We start from the raw sequence: 22,182 nt of genomic DNA, 5'->3' as shown, positions 1-22,182 counted from the left end.
CAGCCTCATGGGCAGTTTCACCCTGGGGCCAGCCCTCATGTGCTAAAATTGTGCCGTACTGTAGATGACGAATGGGTAATGTGTGTCTGCATGTAGACCTAATTTATTAATGGCCATTGGTGTTTGAGCCGGTGAAGCATGGGTGGCTGAGAGATGGTATAACAGTTGAGGCTAAAAAGGTGCAATTTTGGCCTGTCCAGCGCTGTGGCCTGCTGGGGTAATTTACTCCCTCGCCTGCGCTCTTCGCTGGAGGTCTGGCCCAACTGTTGTGAATTATACTGTCTGCCGTGTCACACCCCTGCAAAGCTCCCCCTGAGTTACTGGTGCATCCCACGGCCAGCAGCCGCTTGGCACAGAATACATTTGGGAGTTTCCATGGATATGTCAAGAGATTCACAGAATCAGTCATAACTGTTTGTGTGTGTGTGTGTGTGTGTGTGTGTGTGTGTGTGTGTGTGTGTGTGTGTGTGTGTGTGTGTGTGTGTGTGTGTGTGTGTGTGTGTGTGTGTGTGTGTGTGTGTGTGTGTGTCCCATCCGGTGTTCTGACTGATGCTGGTTTTGGTCAGGCTATGTTGGTTGGTTGGTTTGATTTTTATTTAATTTTTTTCCCAGAAAAAACCCTGGGTAGAGGCTGTCTCTCCGTGGGCATTCTCTTTTTGTTGTGTTTTCTTTCCATTTCGTTTCACTTGCATGGCCAAGGGCCACGGCCTTCTCCCATCTCCTCTTCCAGGGCCATGAATGGGTTGTATATTGTGTGCTCCCTCAGGGCTAGGTGATGTGGGGGGAAATGTCAAATGCTAACAGCACATGTTATCTCTTGGCGCCTGTCATGAAATTGGATATCATCAAGTGTCTAGTGGTGTATGTATGGTACGCATGGTGTAAGAGAGATGAATGTAGTGAGCTCAACACATTGCTCAAGGTAATACATTTGAACATATGGCTTTAATGAAGTAGTTTTAAAGAAGTATGATTAATTAATTCAGAAGCTGTCCATCGCAAGGGAAAACTGAAGAATCTTAAAATGGGCAGGTTTTACGTGCTCTTTGCGTTGTATATTGTTTTTGTGGACACACATTCTTTCCTTGGACTGCCACCAGCTTGGTATTTTTTTGTGTTTGCAAAATGTTCTTACACAACAGAAGATTGTATTATCTTGATTTTCTGCATATTGTCTTACCTCAGTGGCAAGAGGCTATGGGAGTCCACAGTTATTGATTCACATATTTATAAATGAAATGTTTGAGGAATGTTTTTTTATTTATTTTTTCTGTGCAGCTGAAGTCATTGCAAAGGAGGTGGAGATGAATGAGAAGATGAGGATGCAGTTGGACAAGACAAATAAAACGGTATGTACTAAAACAACCACCTCCCAGGCACAACCTGGAGCCCCATGGTCCTGTAGAGTAATAATGCCTCGTTCTCCTCTCCGTCTGATCCCGTTTTCAGACTGGTTTGGTTTTCAGAAAGGATCAAACTGAAGAGGAGATTGAGGCAGTGCACTCCAACTACCGTAAGTGTTTTTTTTATTTTTTTTATACCAGCCATATTTCAGTGTTCATATGCATGTAATGCAGTTGTCGGAACTGTTAAAAATGTTTTTATATGAAACTTCAATAAGTTAGATAATTTAACAATGCTGTACTGCCAAATAATCTTGAAGACCAAAACCTGTTGCTGCTGGTTTAAAATAAAGTTACCATAAACACAACCGATTATGCAGTGGAGTGTGATGAAATCCAGACCGATGCTTGCCTAGTATCCTCCGATATTTATCACTCACCTCACATCCCCTATTTGTGTGCTGCAGTCATTTGCCCAATGGCTTGGCAACCTTGATGAGATTCTGTGGACTGAGATGTCTGCTCTCGGCAGGCAGGTGGCTCAATTCTCTCCCATTTGCCCTCCATGCTGTGAGGAAGTCTTTTTCAATTGGTTCTGATGTGGCCTCTGCACGGGTATAGAGCTATATTCCCAGAATCGGCCCATGCTAGCTGGCCTGAAATGCACCTATGGTGCTTTGACGTGTGTGTGTGTGTGAGCGTGTGTGAGTGTGTGTGTGTGCACACTAAATCTGGTCATGATTCTGTGCGGGGCGTGCCATGACGAAATGAGTCCTATGTCACGGAAATCCATTTCGAGATTCGCGATTTGAATGCAGAGGCGGTCAAAAAATTACTAAATTTTGTATTTTCTAATTTCACCACGAACACGTATCTTACTGTAAAATGACCTAGAAATGTGGTTTTGAAAGCCAAATGTGTAGGCTGCGCATTAAAGTTTGGATAAAAAAAGTTGACGTTTTTCTTCCTCGTTCAGACGCTTGCTGTGTGAGAACAGGAACGTTTCTGTTTTTTTTTGGTCTGATAACTTTGTGTTTTGGCTTTTGGCCTCTTCAAGAAGTCATCATAAATAGGCTATCCACTTGTAATTATTATTCTGAAGAAAATGTCTATTTTAGCCAAGAGATTAAGAAAGCGAAAGAGCAAGCAACCTAAACATACAGTTTTTGCTGACCAGGGGCCTATTACACAAAAGCAGAATCAAGACATCCGGGATAAGTTACTGAGCTGCGCTCAATAAATCCAAAACAAGAGCGTACAGGCTTAATTGGTTAATTAAACGAGCAAGCCAGGATGAGCAGACACGGATTCATCAAGCCAGGTGAAACCTATCCTGGATAAGTGCGCGCTCACGGCTCCCTCAAATAGACCCCGCCACCGATCACAGATTCAGTGATTCACCATGGCAACTAGAGCAGCTTTATTGCTTCTTCTACGGTGTGAAGTAGGTAGCGATAGCCTTTTCACAACAACAACACCTCTGTTTAGGAGAATATTGCAACTAGTGCCGCGACCACCACGCGCAAAATGGTTACGCACTCCCGTGACGTCACATTGTCGCATGACAGGTCGGGAATGGCGAGTATGTAAAAGTTAATTAAGGTTCTCAAACGTTTCAATAATGACAGTGGGTCTAGGTATATGTGATAACAATGTGTAGTGGGCAGTGGAATACCTATTGGTTTCTGTTTGTGGTGACTACTGACTGAGATAAGGGATGAGATTAAATAGACCCTGGAACTTATCCTGGTCTGGAGCAGGCTAGCTCCACAGAATAAATCGCCATGGTAACTTATACCATAACATATCCTATTGCCCCCTATCCCGCTTTTGTGCAACTGGATCAAGGATAAATTGAGCCAGGATAACCAAGATATCCCGGCTTAATCCCTTATCCTAGTTTTGTGCAATAGGCCCCTGATTCCTCACGGAGATTGCGCCCGATTGGTCCGATTCCATATGTTTTGCAACAACATGGCACACTAAAGGACTCTTAATGGGCAATAATGGGCTAAATGACCTGCTAATGCAATTGTAGTCACACCTCCCTAGAATGTTACCATGCTAGGCATGTGCCTAAAGGCCTTATGGTTGTGGTCCCTGCTTGGTGTCTATGGACCCTTTCAAGAGAGTTCCATTATCAGCATCATAGTTGGCCCCACAAGACTTCCTTTTTAACATTCCATATGTTATCTTAATGCAGAGGAAGTAGATTGGGGCCCAAATAGAACGTTCAAGCATTGTTTTTGTTTTTATAGTTGAAAGGGTCCATACGTTGGAGCTCACCTCCACTGTCCACTCTGTCCCCCAGTCTCAGGGCCCCTGACGCCTTCTACTTTAAACCCCACTCACCTGTAATAGCATTGGCTTCCGATTTGTGTGCTGTGATAGAGGCGCTCCCTGGTCCCAGCGCTGGCTTGGCTCTGAGAAGCGCTGAAGACTGTATTTGTATGTCATATAGACTCAACCTGGCAGGAGATGAAAGCCCTTTTGAAAATAGCTCGGCAGGCTAAACTTTGAAAATGGAAGGGGATATTGAAATATTGATGCTGTCCACGTAGGGTAGGGGGACTCTATAAATAGGTGTCTGGCTGTGATAACCTCTTGATTAATCATACAGACAGCTGATGACTCATTCCTGTGGCAGCATGCTGGTGAATGAAAGGGAGAGGGTGGGGGAACTCACTCAGAGGAAACTAATAATAGTAAGGTTGGTCAACTGTGATGTGTAGTCACATCCTCCGTGTGAAAATAATCATGTGTAATCTTTAAAGGTGCAGTAAGTCATGTTGCTTGGCTCCATTCCTGGCTTATTGTATGGAATGTGTGTGTGTGTGTGTGGGAGCCTGGGAGCCTATCTGCTTCACAGAATCCTGCTTAACAGAATTACATATAGAGGGTTATTCACAAAAAGAAGATGTTGAGGTATAAGATTATAGTGGAAGTAATGGGTGACATCGGAAGTCAAACAAAATATGTTAGTTCCCCAATCTGTAGAAAAAGTTGTTGTCAAGTGTTAGCTAATTTAGACCCTGTACACAGATATGTTTTATTGTTATTATTTTATTTTATCCGTTTTTATTCATTATTATTTTATTCCGTCCACACAACATTAATTTTTATTATTATTTATTATTATTATTATTATTATTATTATTATTATTATTATTATTATTATTATTATTATTATTATTATAACTGCCGTTGTATGAAGCTAGACCAAAGTATATCAGTCCTTTTGGAATCCGAATAAGACTTGAGGATCTGAACATCAACATGGACAGTGTAACGCAGACTCATTTTTGCTCTATTCCCCCGTGGAATTTGAGACAACCTGAAATTGTTAAGGATTTAAGTCACAGGAAGAAATCAAGAACCCACCCAAATGAGTACCAGCAGCAGTATATGGACATGTGATGTCACTTCCCCTCCCACATTCCCATCTATACTGATGGTTCCAGAGTGGATAACTGTGTGTCATCAGCAATGGTAGTTGGACAGAATCAGTGTGGTCTACGAATACCAGGAATATGTTCTATTTTTACGGCTGAGGCTCGTGCCTTATATTTGGCACTTGAATATATAGATCAGACTAAACAACAAAAGTCTTTCATTTTTACAGACTCTAGATCATGTCTCCAGGCATTGGAATCCTTAAAAACTGACCATCCTATTATTGTCAACATCCTTGATAAACTAGAAAGACTAAAGAACCAGAACTTTAATGTAGTTTTTTGCTGGGTCAAGGCCATGTTGGTCTGAGAGGAAATGAGAAAGCGGACAGTGCGGCTAAGCAAGCCCTTAACGAAGAACTCACAGAATGTCAAATCCCAGCCTCAGACCTTAAACCTATATTGAACTCTTACATCACAGATAAGTGGCAATCTGAACGGGACCAATGTACCAACAACAAGCTATATGAAATCCATCCTACTGTAAGGAAGAGACAATTTTTTTTCTTTTCAATCCAGAGACACTCAAATAGTCTATACCAGATGCCGTATAGGACATTCAAGATTCACTCTGTCAGTGCGCGTGATCCTTGACTCTTTTGTCTGATTTTCACAATTGAGGTAGTGTCTGAATCCTTGGACCATACAGAGTTCATCGACCCCTATCCTATCACTTATCGCCATATTGGACCTCCGCCATATTGGATTTAGTCCAAAATCTACGAAAAGTTTCAGCGGTTACAAATTTCATCCGATTTTCACAGAACTTGGCGGAGATGATCTTCAGACCGAGCCGCACAAACGATACTTGTCAGATTTTTTATTTTCAAGTTTGTTTGCCCGTGACAGCCAATCACACATGGCGACGATGCCGCCTAACAGGAAGTGGGCTAACAACTCGGCTACGCTTTAATGTATGAAGTCCAAACTTGGTACAGGGACTTGGTATCTGATTGTGAGGACGCACTAGGAAATTGGCATCATTTGGCCTCTATAGGGGGCGCTGCAATACAGGAAGTGAGCTTGTATCTCAGCAATGCTTTGATGTACGAAGTCCAAACTTGGTATAGAGACTTGGTACCTGATTGTGGGGATGCACTAGGAAATTGGCATCATTTGGCCTCTATAGGGGGCGCTGTAATACAGGAAGTGGGCTCATATCTCAGCAACTCTTCGTTGTATGAAGTCCAAACTTGATACATGGACATATTAGCTGATTGTGAGGACATGCAAGGAAAGTGGTCTCATTTGGCCTCTTGCAATAAAGAAAGTGAGCTCACATCTCAGCAACAGTTTGGTGTATGAAGTCCAAACTTGGTAGACGGACATGGGAGCTGATTGTAAGAACGCACAAGGACATTGGTGTAATTTGGCCTCTAGGGGCGCTGTAACAAAGTAAATGAGCTTATTTCTCAGCCGTTCTTTATCCAATTGCCATCAAACTTGCTGTGAGTGCTTGCTCATGCCATGGCAAAGCCATTCCTGCTATAGCGCACTGCTTGGCCCCCGCATTGCTGCTTGCAGTTTAATTTATTATTATTATTATTATTAAATCTCTGCACACACTAGAACACAAAAACGGTTGCAAACTATTGTCCCTCTATGTGTTCAAACTATCATGACAGGTCCGTAGGTGACAATAACAACTCCATCAAAGTTACATTCAAGACCAGAGAAGAAACTTCAAGGTAAAATTTTAAAATAAGCAGTCTAGAACGATGGAATAGAGAGACAAAACAAAACATGGAAACAAAATTGAAATGTGATTCATGTACGGATGGATGACTAGGTTAAATTGCTATTGAATGTCGCTTTACAGCACAAAACTGGAGGGTAGCCCTGGAGGGTAGCCTACTGATTGGGAGTCTTGCTATACTAACGCAGACAACGTAAAGGTCTTCGTTTTGCATATCCACATGGATAGAAGGAAAGAGGCACTTTAGAAAATCTTCACTTCAGGCATTTTAAAAATTATCCGTTCGAGTTTTTTATAAATATCCAGATATGTGTGTACAGGATTGTAGGGAACGTTCTGAAAATGACCCAAAAAAGCACAAATCAGAGATGAGATGATTCTGTTTGAATGTCTAATAAGGGGAAAACCGCCACTCTCGGGAAACTTCCGGTTTCTGAACTGATTGCAGTTTATTTTCTGGTTCCACGTGAGGGCGCTCACGAATAAGTGCAGAATGAATGGAGGTCTATGGAGCTGTACCCCTCAAAATCCTCTTTTCTCGGTGTATAAGTTTTTGTCTAAAAATTTGAGTGTTGCATTCAAAAGAGGGGGCAGAGAAAATACACACCGTTGAATATTATTTTTTGAGTCACTTATTTGTTCTAAAAAGCCTTTCAAATGCGTCAATGACGTCATTCATTAGCAGAAAACTAGTGTGTTGTGGGCAACAACGACCCAACCTGTAAGAAATTAAAAGGACGTAAATACTCGTTCATTCAACTTTTGACCTATAATCCATATTGACCTTGCAGAAACCACAATCAAATCTTTGATTATTCAACGACAACCAGGTGAAAGAGACATATGTAGCCGTCTAGCTCCATAGACCCCCATTGTTTTTGCCCTTATTCGTGATCGCCCCTAGCGGAACTGCAAGAGAGTGCAGGTACAATGGAGTGAACCAGCTCTCCATAAACAGGCTCTGGTTTGAGCTAAAGATCAGTCATAGATTCAAGTCTAGATTCTCCTAACTTATGGCTACTTGTTTGGGTTCATTTTAATATACTGTGAGCAATTGTCAACATATTATTAACAACAAATTGCTAGTTGCTATTAGGGTTGCAAAGGAACTTTCCGGAAACTTATGGGAATTAATGGGAATTAACTGGGAATTTTGGGTAATTCATACAACCTGTTTCATATACAAACATTAACATTTTGTTTTGTAATAAGCAATATGATTTGTTTGTTTGTATTTTCGCTTAGCTTAGCATACAAAGCTAGCTACCATGCTAGCGGGAATCCCATTCCACTGCACTTTTTACCCCCCTTCCCCCCATAAATGCACAAATAGGCAGACACCAGACATAAATTCACTGCATTTCTTAAATCCAGTAACTATATGCATGTGATGATAAACTTCCTTGTATCCTTGTATTCTCTGCCTATGGTTTACTAGTGTGCTAAGCTAGCAACACTGAAACCACTGAACTGCCCAAGATATACCACGCCACTCAACAACAAAATCCGATTGGTTGGAACATTGACTGACTTATCACTTTGTTCAGTCAGAATCCCAGAAAATTGTGAAAAAAAATAAAAAAAATATAATGACACAACATAACACCCCAAACCTTATAGATTATGATTATTTATAAAGTTGTCAGCTTAATCAAACAGGCAATATGAGCATATGGTTATTAATCGTCCCATTAGAGCTTATGCAAAAGGACGTACACCCATTTGATTGAGGACAAAAGTGACGACAAGCCCATAACAGGGCAACTCTGTTCGCAAACTTCCCCCAGTTTCACACCATTTATTCCCACATGAGATGACGTTATCACTGGGAATTTATTTTCCCCTTGCACATGAACGCACCATAGGTTTCCTTTATGTCTAGTAGCCTATGCTGATTGCTGTGTGCATGTGATTGACGTATGTGCAGGGTAGAAATTTGACTGAAATTGCATTAAATCAGGTTGTTTTAACTAATATTATGCTACAAGATTGGGTTTTGTCCACTACATTTAAGTTCCCTGTTACTTGCCATATTAAAATGTCCTAGTTTATTCCCATTAATTCCCGTTTATTCCTGTTAATTCCTGTATATTCCTCTTAATTCCCATGGAAAGTTTCTCACAAAAATTCAAATAAACACATTAATACTTTTATGTTAGATCTGGAAGTATTTCCTTGCTGCTCTGTTCAGACAAGTGCACTGTGACCTCAGGGGCTAAGATTGGAAGGGTCATAATGGCATCTCGTCATCACCTTCGGATTATTGAGGCGGAAAGCTGAAGAGACTGTAGAGACCATTTTAGGCCTGTCATCCGGCCCTTGCTGGCTGCGATTAGTCTCTCACACAGGCCTGTTATTGAATTTGGGCTGGAAAATTCACTGTGTGGTCTAAACACACTGTACCTACCTTGACCCTCGGTCAGTGCCGCTGGGACCTTGGTGCTATGCCCGGAAGAATACCTGAAAGGATAGAACTGAAGGGTCGTGTGTTGCTGGCTCCCATCCCACACTTGTGGTATGCATTTCAGCTCACATCTGCCTTTGATAAACCAGGGAAGATTTGCAATGAGAAAATCCATCAGTCACAGATGAAGTTAAGAAAGAAGATGATACACAGAGGATCTTGTGTTTGTGAGAAGGCTAACCACTCTGAATTTACTCTCTGATTGTCTTATGTTGCATTTCAGTTGTACTCGAGTCATCTCCAGTTGTATATTCCCAGTCTTATTTCCCCAGTTACGAGCAGGAAATTGCAATCAGAATGCCCTATTTGCTCATTTGAACCCCAAGTATCACGAGTTTGAATTTCCAAGATGACTGCACCCATCAACAGTAATAGAACAGTGATAGAACTGCTAATAAACAGTGCATATCTACGGCTGGCTTATGTCTCATTAGCCACTTATCCACCAAGTAGTTACAGGAACCAGAGTTTCCGCTAGGAAAAAATGGTGCCAGTCAAAGTGACCGGCAGAGGTTTAGTTTTCCGGACATTTTGATGATATGCTGGTCAAATATCCTATTATCGCTTTTTAATTACCTAGTCAAGTTGAGGAAAACTGGAGACAGGCTATGTAGCTTAAAAAATGACATAATCAGGCTGAATAGAATGCAACATGTTCATTAGCCTAACTTACATAAACATGCCTAACAAGATCTAGCCAGTATCTATGTTTTCATGGACAGCAAGAGTATGCTTTGTTCATTGTTTTAAAAAGGCTACGTTGTTTGTTGCTGCTACCCACGTTATCTTCAGTGGTTCCACTGTTTAACTTGCACAGATGTGCACACACAAGAATGAGCGCTCACACCACTACCCCCTAAGGCTATGCCTCTTTATTTGATAACAATAAAATAAGAAATGTTTCCTATTCTGGAAAATGTTTAGTTTCTTTTTCTTTCAGTCTGCGGTTCAATGATACCGTTTAATTGTGCCGGAAATTATCCGCGGACCAGCAATCTCCTCGTCGAGGAGGCCCTAACCCTGCAGATCATAGACAGAGAAAGCATAGGCCTACTGTATGCTTTGGGTACAGAACACAGTTGCATGTCCAGTGTACACGGAGAATGACAGTGTCTAGGAGCGGCCGCAACCCCGCAACTCCACTTCCAACGTCATAATTACAACAGATACATCCGACACTTCTGCTTTTTATCTGGTGGTGGTGGAGTTGACCGGACATCTGAGGCTTCAGACGTTACCAATTTATCATCATCCATCGCGTCTGGCCTCTGAAAAAACTTTTAAGGCTAGTCTGCCTGGGCCTGGCCATGTTTGAACCGCCTCACTCATTTGTTCGTTGTTTAACATGGACGTTTTAAGCGTGAGCTTCCTATTTGAAATGTTTCCTATTTGAAATACAGCATAGGCTATGCGTGTTGTTTAATAGCTTTCAAACGGTAGAGCCTGTACATTTAAAAACATAGCCTCTGCTGGTGCCACCTTCTGCCACCTGAAGCCCCGGGTGTCGTACCCTGATCCTTCCCTGAGAGATGAAATGGCTCCTCAGTATGAAGGCTCTACTCTATTCTATTCCTTTCTCCTCCCACTCATCTCTCCGACTTCTGAACCAGCCTGCTCTCAAGAGGACATTCGGCACTCGTCCAGCTGGGGTCCACCTCGGAGGACGACCCCACTGTGATCACAGAGCCTCCGCGATCACACCCATTAGTTCTGACATTTTCCCTCCCGTTTTTTGCCTCTTTACATTCACTTGGAGTTAGCAAGTGCAGTAATTTAGGGAGTAGTTGCCATATTTTAGGGGGAAGCAGACATATGCAGAAGGGAGCAGCATCATTGCTTGACACAAAATCTTCGGCTAGGTGCTGTGAAGAAAAAGTTAATTGCATTTTTTTTTTTTGGAGATTCTTTTTAGTCCAATTATGGTGGCATTCATTCAGTCCTTTTGGCAGCAGCATAAAAGGCTTCTTGAATGGATTTGAGTGCAGGTGAAGCCAGTACAACAGGGACTCTTGCAGCACACCTGAGCATACAGGCTTAGTTTGCCGCATAGTTCAGTCCATCATTGCTTGAGATTACTCATTAAGATGGCTGGGGCGTCGTGTGACGATGTGTTTTGCCAAGGCAGAATGTCATTATGTGTGCTTTAACTTGGAATCCGTAGTCTATCTTTTTGATCAGCAGTGTTTTGTAAGCTGGTCATGGCTAAAAGTGAGCCCTTGAACTTGTAATCCCAATGGGTTTGTTCTTTACCATACATGGTAATGTACGCATTGCAGTGTCCTTGTTAAAACATGTTTGCCTCATTCACTTATCAGGTATTTCACTGTCCATGGACAGATGAGTGAGTTACAGCCAAGAATTTCACTTCCATAAACAAGACATTATTGCCATAATGATACGATTACATATGCCTCCATTTATTTATTTATTTATTTATTTATTTATTTATTTATTTTATTTTATTTTATTACTTTAGCACTACAATGTCCAAACTTGCTTGTTCATTTCATTTCCCATCTTGTCAGTCTTTATATCTGATGTCCTATATGTGCAACCATGAACTGCTGACTCTCTCTTTTAGCTTGTGCTTAGCTTGTGTAGTCTGTAACAGAAGGTGTGAGAGAAGACATGCTAAAAAGCTGCTGAGCTCCGGGAGTAATTCCCCTGCCTCACTTCGAATGGCTTGCAGTGTATTAGAAGTGACACAGCTTTTTTCGGTGGAAGGTTGCTGGTAGCATTCTAAAGGTTTTGAATCCATTAGAAGAATCACCGCTATCGATCAGTGGTGATTTACATGTGAGGAAAGGGCATTGGTGCTTGGCTATGTTTCTGCTTCTCCAAATAGTCAGTTCAGTTTTCAGAAGGCAGCCTCACATTTGGGACTGGATGGGAAAGTGGAACTCTTGGCAGCTCCGTCTATTATCAAGGCTGATTTGAGTGAAACCGTATTGAAAGGAGACCTATGGAATGCGGATTTATAGTACGTGAGGCACGCTCAAATGTAGCTCTTTGGTTGTACTTCGAAAGCCATATTGGCGCCTTCACTCGCGAGAAGAACCAAGCAAATTGAATTAGCTTTTCTCATGTTTTGAACTCTCTGCCCCCCCAAGCCATGTTTTGCTGATTGCATACCTCAAGTTTTACTTTTTTCCCATCACAAAACAAGCTCCAGAGAATTCACTCGGCTCTGGTTCATTTGGTTTAACAGGAGACATCAATCGCAAATTGTATTTGACTGCTTTTCTGGGCATTTGTGGCGTTGTCTCCCTCTCAAACTGCTTTGGGCCTGTCCTGGCTATTGTTTTTTATATTTTATTTTCCCTTGGCCAAGCCAATCTAATAGCTTTGTCTCCAGTCTGTGATATGCACCATGTTTTCTTTTGTCTGACAGTTCTTCTAGTTTGTTGTTGTTGCATCAGATTACACAGCAAGTTAAATAAACCATTCTCACTTAGTGATACCATAGCCATTGAGTTTGTTCCAGGACCTGGTCTGTGACTTATTCTTCTGTAATTTATTGAATCATTTAATGTTCAGCTCAATGTTCGCAAAAAAAAAAAAATATTGCATTAATGTTATTTGATTATGAGGTGTAAGAAACCAAACCCAGGGACTGCTCATTTCTGCATGAATGATTGTGTAACTAACTCATCTGAAGCCTTATGCTGGCTGGGGGATAATCTGCGCTATTTCAAATGCATGGCGTGGATTTGCATCGGTTACCTTTTATGGGCTTGTCTTCTTTCAGAGGCATGGTACTGTGTCAGAAGGCCCATTACGTGGACTCAGCCAGAATAAGTTGGTGTACTCTTAATTAAGGGCTCTTTGGAGCCGACCGCCTGCTCTTGCAGACAGAATGCTCTTAAAGTCATCAGCGAGACCCGGCAGAGAGTCACTGATGACCCATCACTGATAAGTTTGCAAAGCTTGTTCTCTATGTGTATGTGCCTGCATACAAACCTACTTCTGTGCGTTGTGGTATTGATTGTAGTCACTTTCCCCTTTGCTCTTAAGTTCCAATAAGTTTCTGTTTGAGAGGGTGCCCTGTGCATACATTAAGGTTGTTTGCCTTGAGTGTTGTTCTGGGCTTATTTTTGCTGCTGTGGTTTGGCGTTGTCCAGGGAAGCAGCACAGCAGCGAGTTCTCCCGTCTGGTGGCTCAGGTCAAAGGGCGAATGGAGACGTCCAAGAGGGCTCGGCAGATCAAGCAGGAGAAGGAGGCAGCCAGTGAGGAAACGAGCCGTGAAGGTGAGGCCAACAAGCCCCCCTGACCACCAATCAGTCAGACAAGCCAGCTGTGTGGTGATAAAACCACATGCCAACCCCCACCACACACACACACACACACACACACACAGACACACACCTTAGGACCACGCAGGCGTTGTTCTCATGGGCATAATCCATCGGGGCGATGGAGGAGGGAGTTTCATCAAGGGTCTCTTCTTTAGGTCTTGGGAGTATCCCCTGCCATCCACTCATACAGTTCACACATGATGGATCAGAGAAATCAGAATTGATGAGAGGCTCATAACAGCCGGTGGAATCGATGTAAAATCGAGCTTTTTCCACTGATTGTGATGTTGACCTTATGTCAGCACCAATCCTCACCAGGACATGAAAGTACTTCCGAATGGGCACAGTTTTTCCTGATCAGTGGAAAGGAGGCAACAGATAAAAGCCCCCACTGTGATGCGTGTAGGGTGCCAGAAGAAGCCCATGTAATCGTCAGCTGCAGTATGGTTTCCCGTGGCTTAGTCATTTTCTTGAAGTTAGTGTAGGGCCCAATCATAAAAGGCAATAACATTACTGACAAGCTAGCCGTAGCACAGAATCAATACACCCCTGCTTTAAAAAAACAACAAAACACTATGTCTGTATTTGAAAATCCATTGACCCAGTCATGACTCATGTGCAATGCACTGTTGCCATGGTTTAGCTGGGGATAAACACAACATTCAGAAGTGTGATTTGGAGGGACCTGTGGCACAAGCGGCTGTCACATCTGTACCACATTCAGGTCTACAGTAGGTGCCTACGGGGACCCCAGTTCATTACCCTGTCCCACCCTATCTCTCTCTCTCTCCCACTTGTTTCCTGGCTCTTTTCGCTGTCCTATCGGAACAAAGGCAAAGAAGCTGAAACTTTTACTTCTTTTTAAAATCCCAGATAAAATTAAAGAAAAAAAAGTAGAGGCCACAGTCTGTGCTGAGACACAAGAGTTAATAGATTAAATAGTCAAATATGTTATGTAAATAGTGCTGCATGTACCATCTGAAGAAAATAAATCTCATCCATTTTTCTCTATCCCCTACTCCTGCAACTCCATGTAAACTTGTGTCTAGGTCTGCTTGGTTGCTCAAAGATTGTTGAAACTCAAAACGTTCATATTGTAATCATATTGTCTACAAGGTCACTTGTGTGCACTAAGTCTCAAAGACGATAAAAAAAGTATACTCTGATGATGACTCCAGTGTACATCTGTTTTGCTTTTGCACATAATGCTTCTGCCATTATGATATTATGCACTGCTTTGCGGTATGTGCAGATTCTTACTATTTTGTGTTTGTGCACCTGTGTCGTGTGTGTGTGCCTAAGTGAGAGTGTGTGTGTGTCTTGATGCCTTTACAGAATTGTGTTCACTAATTCACTGCACTCTGCAACAAAAGACAAAATATACTTTGGCGACTTCCAATTAGACATCTCTATCCTCATCGCAGTACACTTCTGCCAGTATGCAGTCATATTATGCATCACTTTGCTGTACATCTAGATTTTTCACATTTAGATGTGTGTGTGTGTGTGTGTGTGTGTGCAGACTAGTGAGAACTGCCATTGTGCTTATGTACATGACATGTGTATTTGCCAGTGTATGAGCGTATGTGTTGTATGAGTACTTGTGTGCACTGCCTGTGTGTGTGTGTGCGTCTGTGTGTGTGTTTGCATACTAGAGTGCACATTACAATGCTGTTCCAAAACTGATTTAATACACAAATGCACATCCCCAAATCCAGAAGCCGCAAATGTCAAATTTCGTAAACTTTGAATCTTTACAGCATAAGATATTGCCTGTCTTGAGAGAGTGAAATGTTTCAGCTGGTGTTAAACGACTTTTCAAACATTGGCAACACTTTGATTGGCTGTCCCAACCACTTCATTGCAAGTGTATAGAAGGATGTATTGATTTGGCCACACATTTGGAGATGTCTAAAAAGGGAAATGGAAGGTTGACTTTAAAGAATGAGGAACGGGCTGCCACATTGAACCAATTAGCTGTGCACCTGCATTGGTCTAGTTCTTGTACAAGCCGAATTACTCATACCCTGATAGTGCCGTGTGTTATTGAGCCTGTAATGAAGATGAAAGCTATCACTGTGGATTGTTATGCTCATGGACACGCATTGTTTTGACCGCTTATCCAGAGATTGATTGCAGTCTGACATTTTTACTCTCCCAGCAAACCTGACAGAAGCAGTGGAGCAAAGCCCTTCTCATCAAGGGACGGTGGCAGCCAGAGAGAAGCCAGCCCCAGACACAAATCCCTCCCTGACAGAGATCAGATCAAGGTCACCTAGCCCATCCCCAAGTGAGGTGTCCATAAGCAGGTGAGCATCATCACTGTGCAACCACACAGTATCTTACTGTTTGTCAAAAAGTATGATGAAATATTAACTGTGGTAATGAATGAGATTGTGTGTGACGTTGTTCTTAATGCATTCTCTTTGAATGCACATCCGTGCCGTAGAGGAGGATGTTGTGACAGAGCATTCTTCCGTGCTGAGTGCAGATGTGGAGGGAGATCTGTCAGAGCACAGAGCCCCTCATTAGGCCTCAGACAAGATGTTGAAGCCACAAAGCAAGAATAAACATGTACTTGTGTTAAATATCCACTCCACTTACGCACTCACCAGCACGAATTGGCCTTTTACAGACTCCTTCTTTAATGAGCTCAAAGCAACCAAATGGGTCTCATTGTTTTTCCTCTGCTTATTCTTGTAGAAGACGAATGGTTTTGAATGTTTTGCTTAATGTTTGCCAGGTGACCTGGAAATGCTGAAGGAATTTGGACCCATTGGTCAAGCATGTTCTGCATTTTCTGTTGTAATTGCAAAGCTCTCTTAAGTGACCACGCAATATTTTATTTTGCTCTCCCATACAAAATGATGAACACCATGCTTTGTTGGCTTGTCTTCTGACCGTAGAAAAAAATCACACCAGATGACCCTTCTTCCTTAAGCCTTTTTAGACCCCATTTTCATAGATGGTGTCTAGCAGAGTTGTGTTAAACCATCTGCCCCGAGTCTTGTTCTGAGCCATCTTTAGGGGCACCCAGTGTTCCCCCTGATGTTCCCTTTCCCCTGCATTTTCACTTGCCTCCTCGTATTCCTACTGACTCCACTGAGGCCTGGTCGTCTGATTGTGCCCTGAATGGAGCGAGCAGCCATTCAATCACTTGATGAGATGGCCAGCCAATGGATAAAGAGCCGCTGTCCATCAAGTGCTATACCTCTGCACCGACAGCGAGCAAGGGACTGACCAAGGATGCAGACAGTCTCTGCTCGCTCTCCATCGGTCATTTCTAATCGTGGGCCATTAGCGGTGTGCGGGCCTCTTGTTCCTCACGCAGATGGGGAGCCATCGTCACCTCATCCCCAGACTCCGTGTGTTCCTGCTCCAGCATGTTAATGCCCTCCGCTGTGAGACACTTCCCATCTTCTTGCACCGAAAAAAAGCCTCTTAAGGGGCATTGAGTGCCGTTTACTCCAGATGGGACAGGGCTATAACCCTTTGTAAGGGAGTCATTTTTTTGCTTTATGTTGTCTCGTTTTAGAGAGGCGCTCTCTGTGAGGGGAAATTCATGGGCAGATAAAAAAAAAAGAGCTCAGAAGAGATTTTGATTGCCTTGCATCTGCTTAACCCATTGTCTGAGCCGCGGCGATTATTTTCTGCATTCATATGGTAATCCAGCCTGACCCTTAAAATCATTGTCTGTGGCAAGCACGATGGAGGATTCTTCTGGCCAGAGGCATGAAAGCATGTAGGGGGGATATTAGGTGGTGTGTGTGTGTGTGTGTGTGTGTGTGTGTGTGTTGGGGGGAGGGGGGGGGGGGGGTACAGCTCCACACTGGGCAGAGTTTCATCCTTAGCTGGCAAGACCAGATCTGGGCCATGGGTTGCTACCCTGTGAACCGTTACCTGCCGCTATGCCAGACTGCCCCACTTCCCTCCATCTGAGCACAGCACTGGGCGCTCCCTCTTCTGCACACACACACACACACACACACACACACACACACACACACACACACACACACACACACACACCTGACCTAATGGGAGATGTCCTGTCATGTCCAGGAGCCATGTGCTGCTCTGTGGCAGAGGCCTCAAGCGTCTCTCTGACGTTGTGGCGTTCTCCTGTGGACTGTACACACTGCATGCATGAGCACAGGGAAGCTGAGCGGTGGCGACCTTGTGCATTTCAATTTCCAACGAGCAAGTCAACATTTAGGAGATGGTTTGCACAAGCCTGTCCTTATGTGGGAGGCACGCTGCAACCACAGCGCTCTCCTGTGAGAATAGCCTTGTTTTCCTGTCTGCTTTCATTTGTTGGGTTTCAATCGATGCCAGTGTCTATTTTTCTCTCTCTCACCCCATCTTTTTCTGTGCCTGTAATTTCCCCCTTTACAAGTTGCAGTAAATTATATATTTTTTTTCTTTGTCAAAGTGGAATCAGTCAGTAAACCTGCTGTCCCTTTGTAATTTCTTTTGTGCATCGGAGAAAAAACTAATACGGAAAGGGAATGTTTTTTTTATGTTCAGAGAGTCATTGTTATCAGACAACAAAGGCTCTACCTTTGTTTGTTTACAGCACACATGGGCAACATAAGTCCGCGGGCCACATCCGGCCCGTGGGCTTTCCCTGACCGGCCCACGTAAGGTCCGTGAAAGAACAATAGTCAAGAGCCTAGCATAGAGATAATGCATGCAAATCAATATTGTTTTTTTTTATTTTGAAAGCGACTGCGCCCATGCATTTGTGCGTGGATGCATACGATGTAAACACCCTCACTGATGTGCTGGTGAATAGAATTTATGCTTCTGCGTCGACACAATGCAGTTGCCTTTAAGTCGGCGTAAACCTTTCAAAGTTTTGTGTCTCTTATGTCTGTGTCGCTCACCACCGCAAAGGTTGTCAGAACGAACTCCTGCTGTTTGTTGGCGATACGAAGTGTTAATTTCAAAACGTTACTGGCAGATAGACAGTTTACATTCGGATAACCCCGTCATTGTAACCAAAATATGTCTGAGTTTATTTGCAAAGCTTATGTTAGCGAACTAGTATGACTAGTATAACTAGTATAGCTACTACCCACAGGTTGCTTGAAGCAGCCGGCTCAACACACAGGGCTAGTTGACCAATCACAGTTTTGTGCATAAAGTTAAAGCAAAAACATAGCCTACATTTTTAAAATAGTTTTCTTTGTGCATGTTGATTAACTAATGATGGTAAAGATTTAATGATGAAATATTGCTGAGTGTTGATGAAATGGTGGCACAGGCCTATGGTTGTACTGACTCCTTCACATTTTCATGGCCTAGCCTAATTATATAGATATTGTAGTACTTTTTTATATCAGTCTTTGAAAACTGAAAAAAAAAAATGTCAATGTCAAAAAATCATTTTCGAGAATGAGGATTAAATACTGGACGTAGATTAAATAGCCTATTGCTGTTTTTCCTTTGTCTCCCTCACATTTTCATCTGTTCTTACTAGTAGTAAACAAAACCATATGATTTACTTAATGTTATACAAGAACAGAATAGAATTGGACAGAATTGAGTTTAGACTTGAGTTCGGTATTTTGGGTCCGGCCCTCCTCAACAGTCCCAGTTTGTCATGTTTCCCTTGGGGAAATTAGTTGCCCACCCCTGGTTTACAGTCAAAGGCAGTTATTTGTGTAAAAAATGATAGATCTGTTAAATCTCATCAGAGGATGTAAAGATGCAAGATAACAGTATAGCTTTCCATTCTCCTGTCAGACAACCTCGTCTAACCTGCTCATCTGTAAATGGAGTAGGGGCAGCTCCTTGGGATAGATTAGCCAAATATATCTGTTAAGAAATGGTGCTACGTTGAAGCTTTGATGGCTTGTATGTGAGTTTATTGTTTGTTTGTTTTTTTAACTTTAAATTTATTTTTTAAACTTTTCTGTGTTGCTGTATGTCCATCTCAGCCTAAGGTTCCTTGATATTGTTTCAGATGTTTGTCTCTTATCGACTTTGATTTGATTGTGTTGATTTTGTCCATGGCCTGTGTTGATTTGATTGTGTTGATTTGATTGTGTTGAGTTTGTCCATGGCCAGTGTGTTTGTCCTGACGTGCTGTGTGGTGGCAGGGTGACATATTTCACATTGACATGGTTGTGAATGTTCTTGCCATCAAAGAAAAGTTTTAACTGTGCAAGCCAGTCATGGTACATTCTCTTGCTAATGACTTTGAAGTGCAGTTGAATGTGTTTCACTCTCAATTCGCTGCTCAGAGCATTATGTGTCTGTAGCTTTCATCATTAATATATGCCTAGTGACATTGAAGGCAGCTTCAAAGAGACGCATGCTAATCCTGTGCTTTGTCTCGCTGCTTTGGCCCTATCTGAAGGCCGATCTTGTTAGCTTTAAGACAGATCAGGGCTTGTATGTTATTATACCTGGTGCTGTCAGTCCACGTTTGTCTGTTCAGAGGCCAAATCAGACAATTATTGCTCGCTCTTTTCATTTGTTAAGACATAGCCACTGAAAGAATTCTGTTGGGTACTGACTTAGAGTATTTCAATTAAAGTAGAAGAATGAAAGACCTAATGTAATAGCCATTGATTTGTAATTAACCCCCTTAATCCAAAGTGAAGAATGACATATAAGAGTTTCAGACAAGCATGCACACACACACACACACACACACACACACACTGAGATAAGCTGGTTTGTGCGTAGACATCATGGCTTTGCCTCCCCCACCCCCTCCCCCCCGTTTTGGTTGCGGAGGGAAGAGAGGTAATTTGGCAGAAGCGCCGCCGTCGGTAGAGAAGTGGACCGGGGTCAGAGGAGAGGGCGCCTCAATCTCCCTCCTCTGGGTGCAGCAGCCTTCAATCAGTCAGTACAGCAGCGCACAGCAGCAACTCTCCCACTGCCCAGCCCGTCGCCCGTCCGCCTGACCAGCCAGCTCTCCCTCGTCAGCGTCTGAGGTGTTGCTTTAGCTGCTAAAGCCCACCGGTCGTGCACTAAGTGCTTCATCCATAAATTAATCAGCCCCAGGCCGAACGTTTCATGGAAGATTGTAAAACATTGCATAACAAGTCATTAGCCTCTGCACCCCTTGACTGTGTAATACATTTTGTAAAAAAAAAACTATAGAAGATATATACTGTAGCAGGCCATTCTCAACAGTACTCACAGAGGAAGTTGTACTTTTTGAAAATAGAAAATGTGATTTTGCGGCTCATCTTTTCCTTAACCACTTATCTATGCAACAATTGCCTAATTGCTGAACAACTTCAGGGGTCACTTGAGACACCTCTCAGCATGTAAATATTTAATTACAAGCTGTGAGGGCCCCTAATTTAGCTGCAAAATGGGAATCCATTATGTTGTTTGCCTATTAATAATCCGTAATGAGGAGAAGGCTCCGCATCCCTTCAGCAGTGAAATAAAGGCCAATGGACCATTTGGCGTGACTCAGCATAGGCAAGACCCAGGCATTAACCCTCGCTGTCATGCACCATTTGCCCATTCTTCTAAAGCTTGTTTTTTCCTGTGTAATCTTTTTTGGGTCGTCTCTCTGAAGCCCTGCCCACCGTGGACTTGACCCCCCCCCCCCCCCCCCCCCCTCCCCATCATGATCGTTTTGTAATTACAGCATGTAAATATTTTTTGGGTGCAAACACAAGTCTGTCCTGACGGACGACGTGTTATTTTTTGGCCTATTCATATTTTTGTTAAGTATGTTCTCCCCCAAAAGGACATGCATCTATCTTCACTCTGGTCATAAAAGCCATGGTCAGCTTTAAGTCCATATAAGGCAAGGATAAGCAGAGGGCTTTATAGCATGTGCTACCTTGTTATGTTGTCTTTCTCCCCCAGTCTCTTTCCATTTGTCTGTATGGCATCAATCTCTGTTTCACTGCCCTACTGTATGTCGCTTTGCAAACTCTGTTTCCCGCTCCTCGCACTCCTGCACTATCAGCTCCCTATTCTCCTTCTCTCTTTTTTCGGTCATGGAAATTTCATTTATTAACCTTTTATTGATATGGCATAAAGAAACACTTTTGTGGAGCCTGTGCTTAATCTAGCTTTGTGAACACAGATAGAAATGCATTATCTGCAAATTTGGGAAAAAAATGAAACCCCAAATCCATTTGTTGGCCCATCAGTGACTGCCAGTGGGTCCTCTGATGTTGGTCTGTCTTATTTACTGATGCCGCTATGATGTCATTCTGCTGTGAGCGTTGTAGCTGCTCACTCTCTCTTGTAGTACCTCTAGATATTTGATTATTTCTGAAGTGTTGGCTGCCTCTCTCTCTTTCTCTCTCTCTCTCTCTCTCTCTCTCTCTCTCTCTCTCTCTCTCTCTCTCTCTCTCTCTCTCTCTCTCTCTCTCTCTCTCTCTCTCTCTCTCTCTCTCTCTCTCCCTGTCTCTCTCTGTGTCTCTCTCAGTCTCTGTCTCTGTCTCCTACCTCCCTCCTGTGCACACATGTATGGCCGGCCTGTTTCTGTCACTCATCTTTGTGCGGTCTGCCCTGCTCTGCTCTGCTGTCTTGTGTGGTTTAGTTGGGAGGCTGAACAACTAACTGAACTGAGCTGACCAACACAGCATCATGGCTCTGCATGACTATCGGTCATTATAAAACAGATAGTTCTCGTCCTTGATTATGATTGGTTGAATCACGTTCAATGCCGTTGTATATTTTCCCGATATAGCACGGCTGAGACCGCATTTCGTTCTATATTAATTATGCACTTAGAATGCATAACAGTTAAAATTCAAAGTTGCTTAGCAACAATTCCGATAAGGATCTACAGTATTCTATGGGGACTCCGGAAGAATGGACATTTGTAGATGAAATAGCTTTTAAATTTCATGATTATTTGTTTATTTTGTATCAATACAATGTCCTATATGTGATGGCTGTTTTATAAAAGCAATAAGCCCCTTGAGGCCGTTCTATATCGTGA

General features: G+C 42.7%; 1 protein-coding gene across 2 annotated transcripts in view; it reads left to right on the top strand.

Annotated features, from left to right (window-relative positions):
• rad18 (RAD18 E3 ubiquitin protein ligase) overlaps window positions 1-22,182 on the top strand; it is a 51,919-nt gene that overhangs the window by 19,625 nt on the left and 10,112 nt on the right. The window contains exons 8-11 of one of the 2 annotated variants that reach the window (XM_076268224.1): window positions 1,279-1,349; window positions 1,450-1,513; window positions 13,077-13,202; window positions 15,412-15,559. In XM_076268224.1, the coding sequence (XP_076124339.1) occupies window positions 1,279-1,349; window positions 1,450-1,513; window positions 13,077-13,202; window positions 15,412-15,559 (409 nt within the window). The remainder of the gene's footprint in view (window positions 1-1,278; window positions 1,350-1,449; window positions 1,514-13,076; window positions 13,203-15,411; window positions 15,560-22,182) is intronic. The other variant, XM_076268225.1, reaches the window with a different exon arrangement.

This window comes from Alosa pseudoharengus, unplaced genomic scaffold (genome assembly GCF_046254945.1).
Source record: "Alosa pseudoharengus isolate Yale_2024_CS ecotype anadromous, Long Island Sound unplaced genomic scaffold, YU_APseudo_1.1 YU_APseudo_1.1_scf_5, whole genome shotgun sequence".
In the NCBI taxonomy this organism is placed as follows: domain Eukaryota; kingdom Metazoa; phylum Chordata; class Actinopteri; order Clupeiformes; family Clupeidae; genus Alosa; species Alosa pseudoharengus.
Note: the sequence above shows the minus strand (reverse complement) of the source record. Positions and strands in the feature narration are given on the sequence as shown.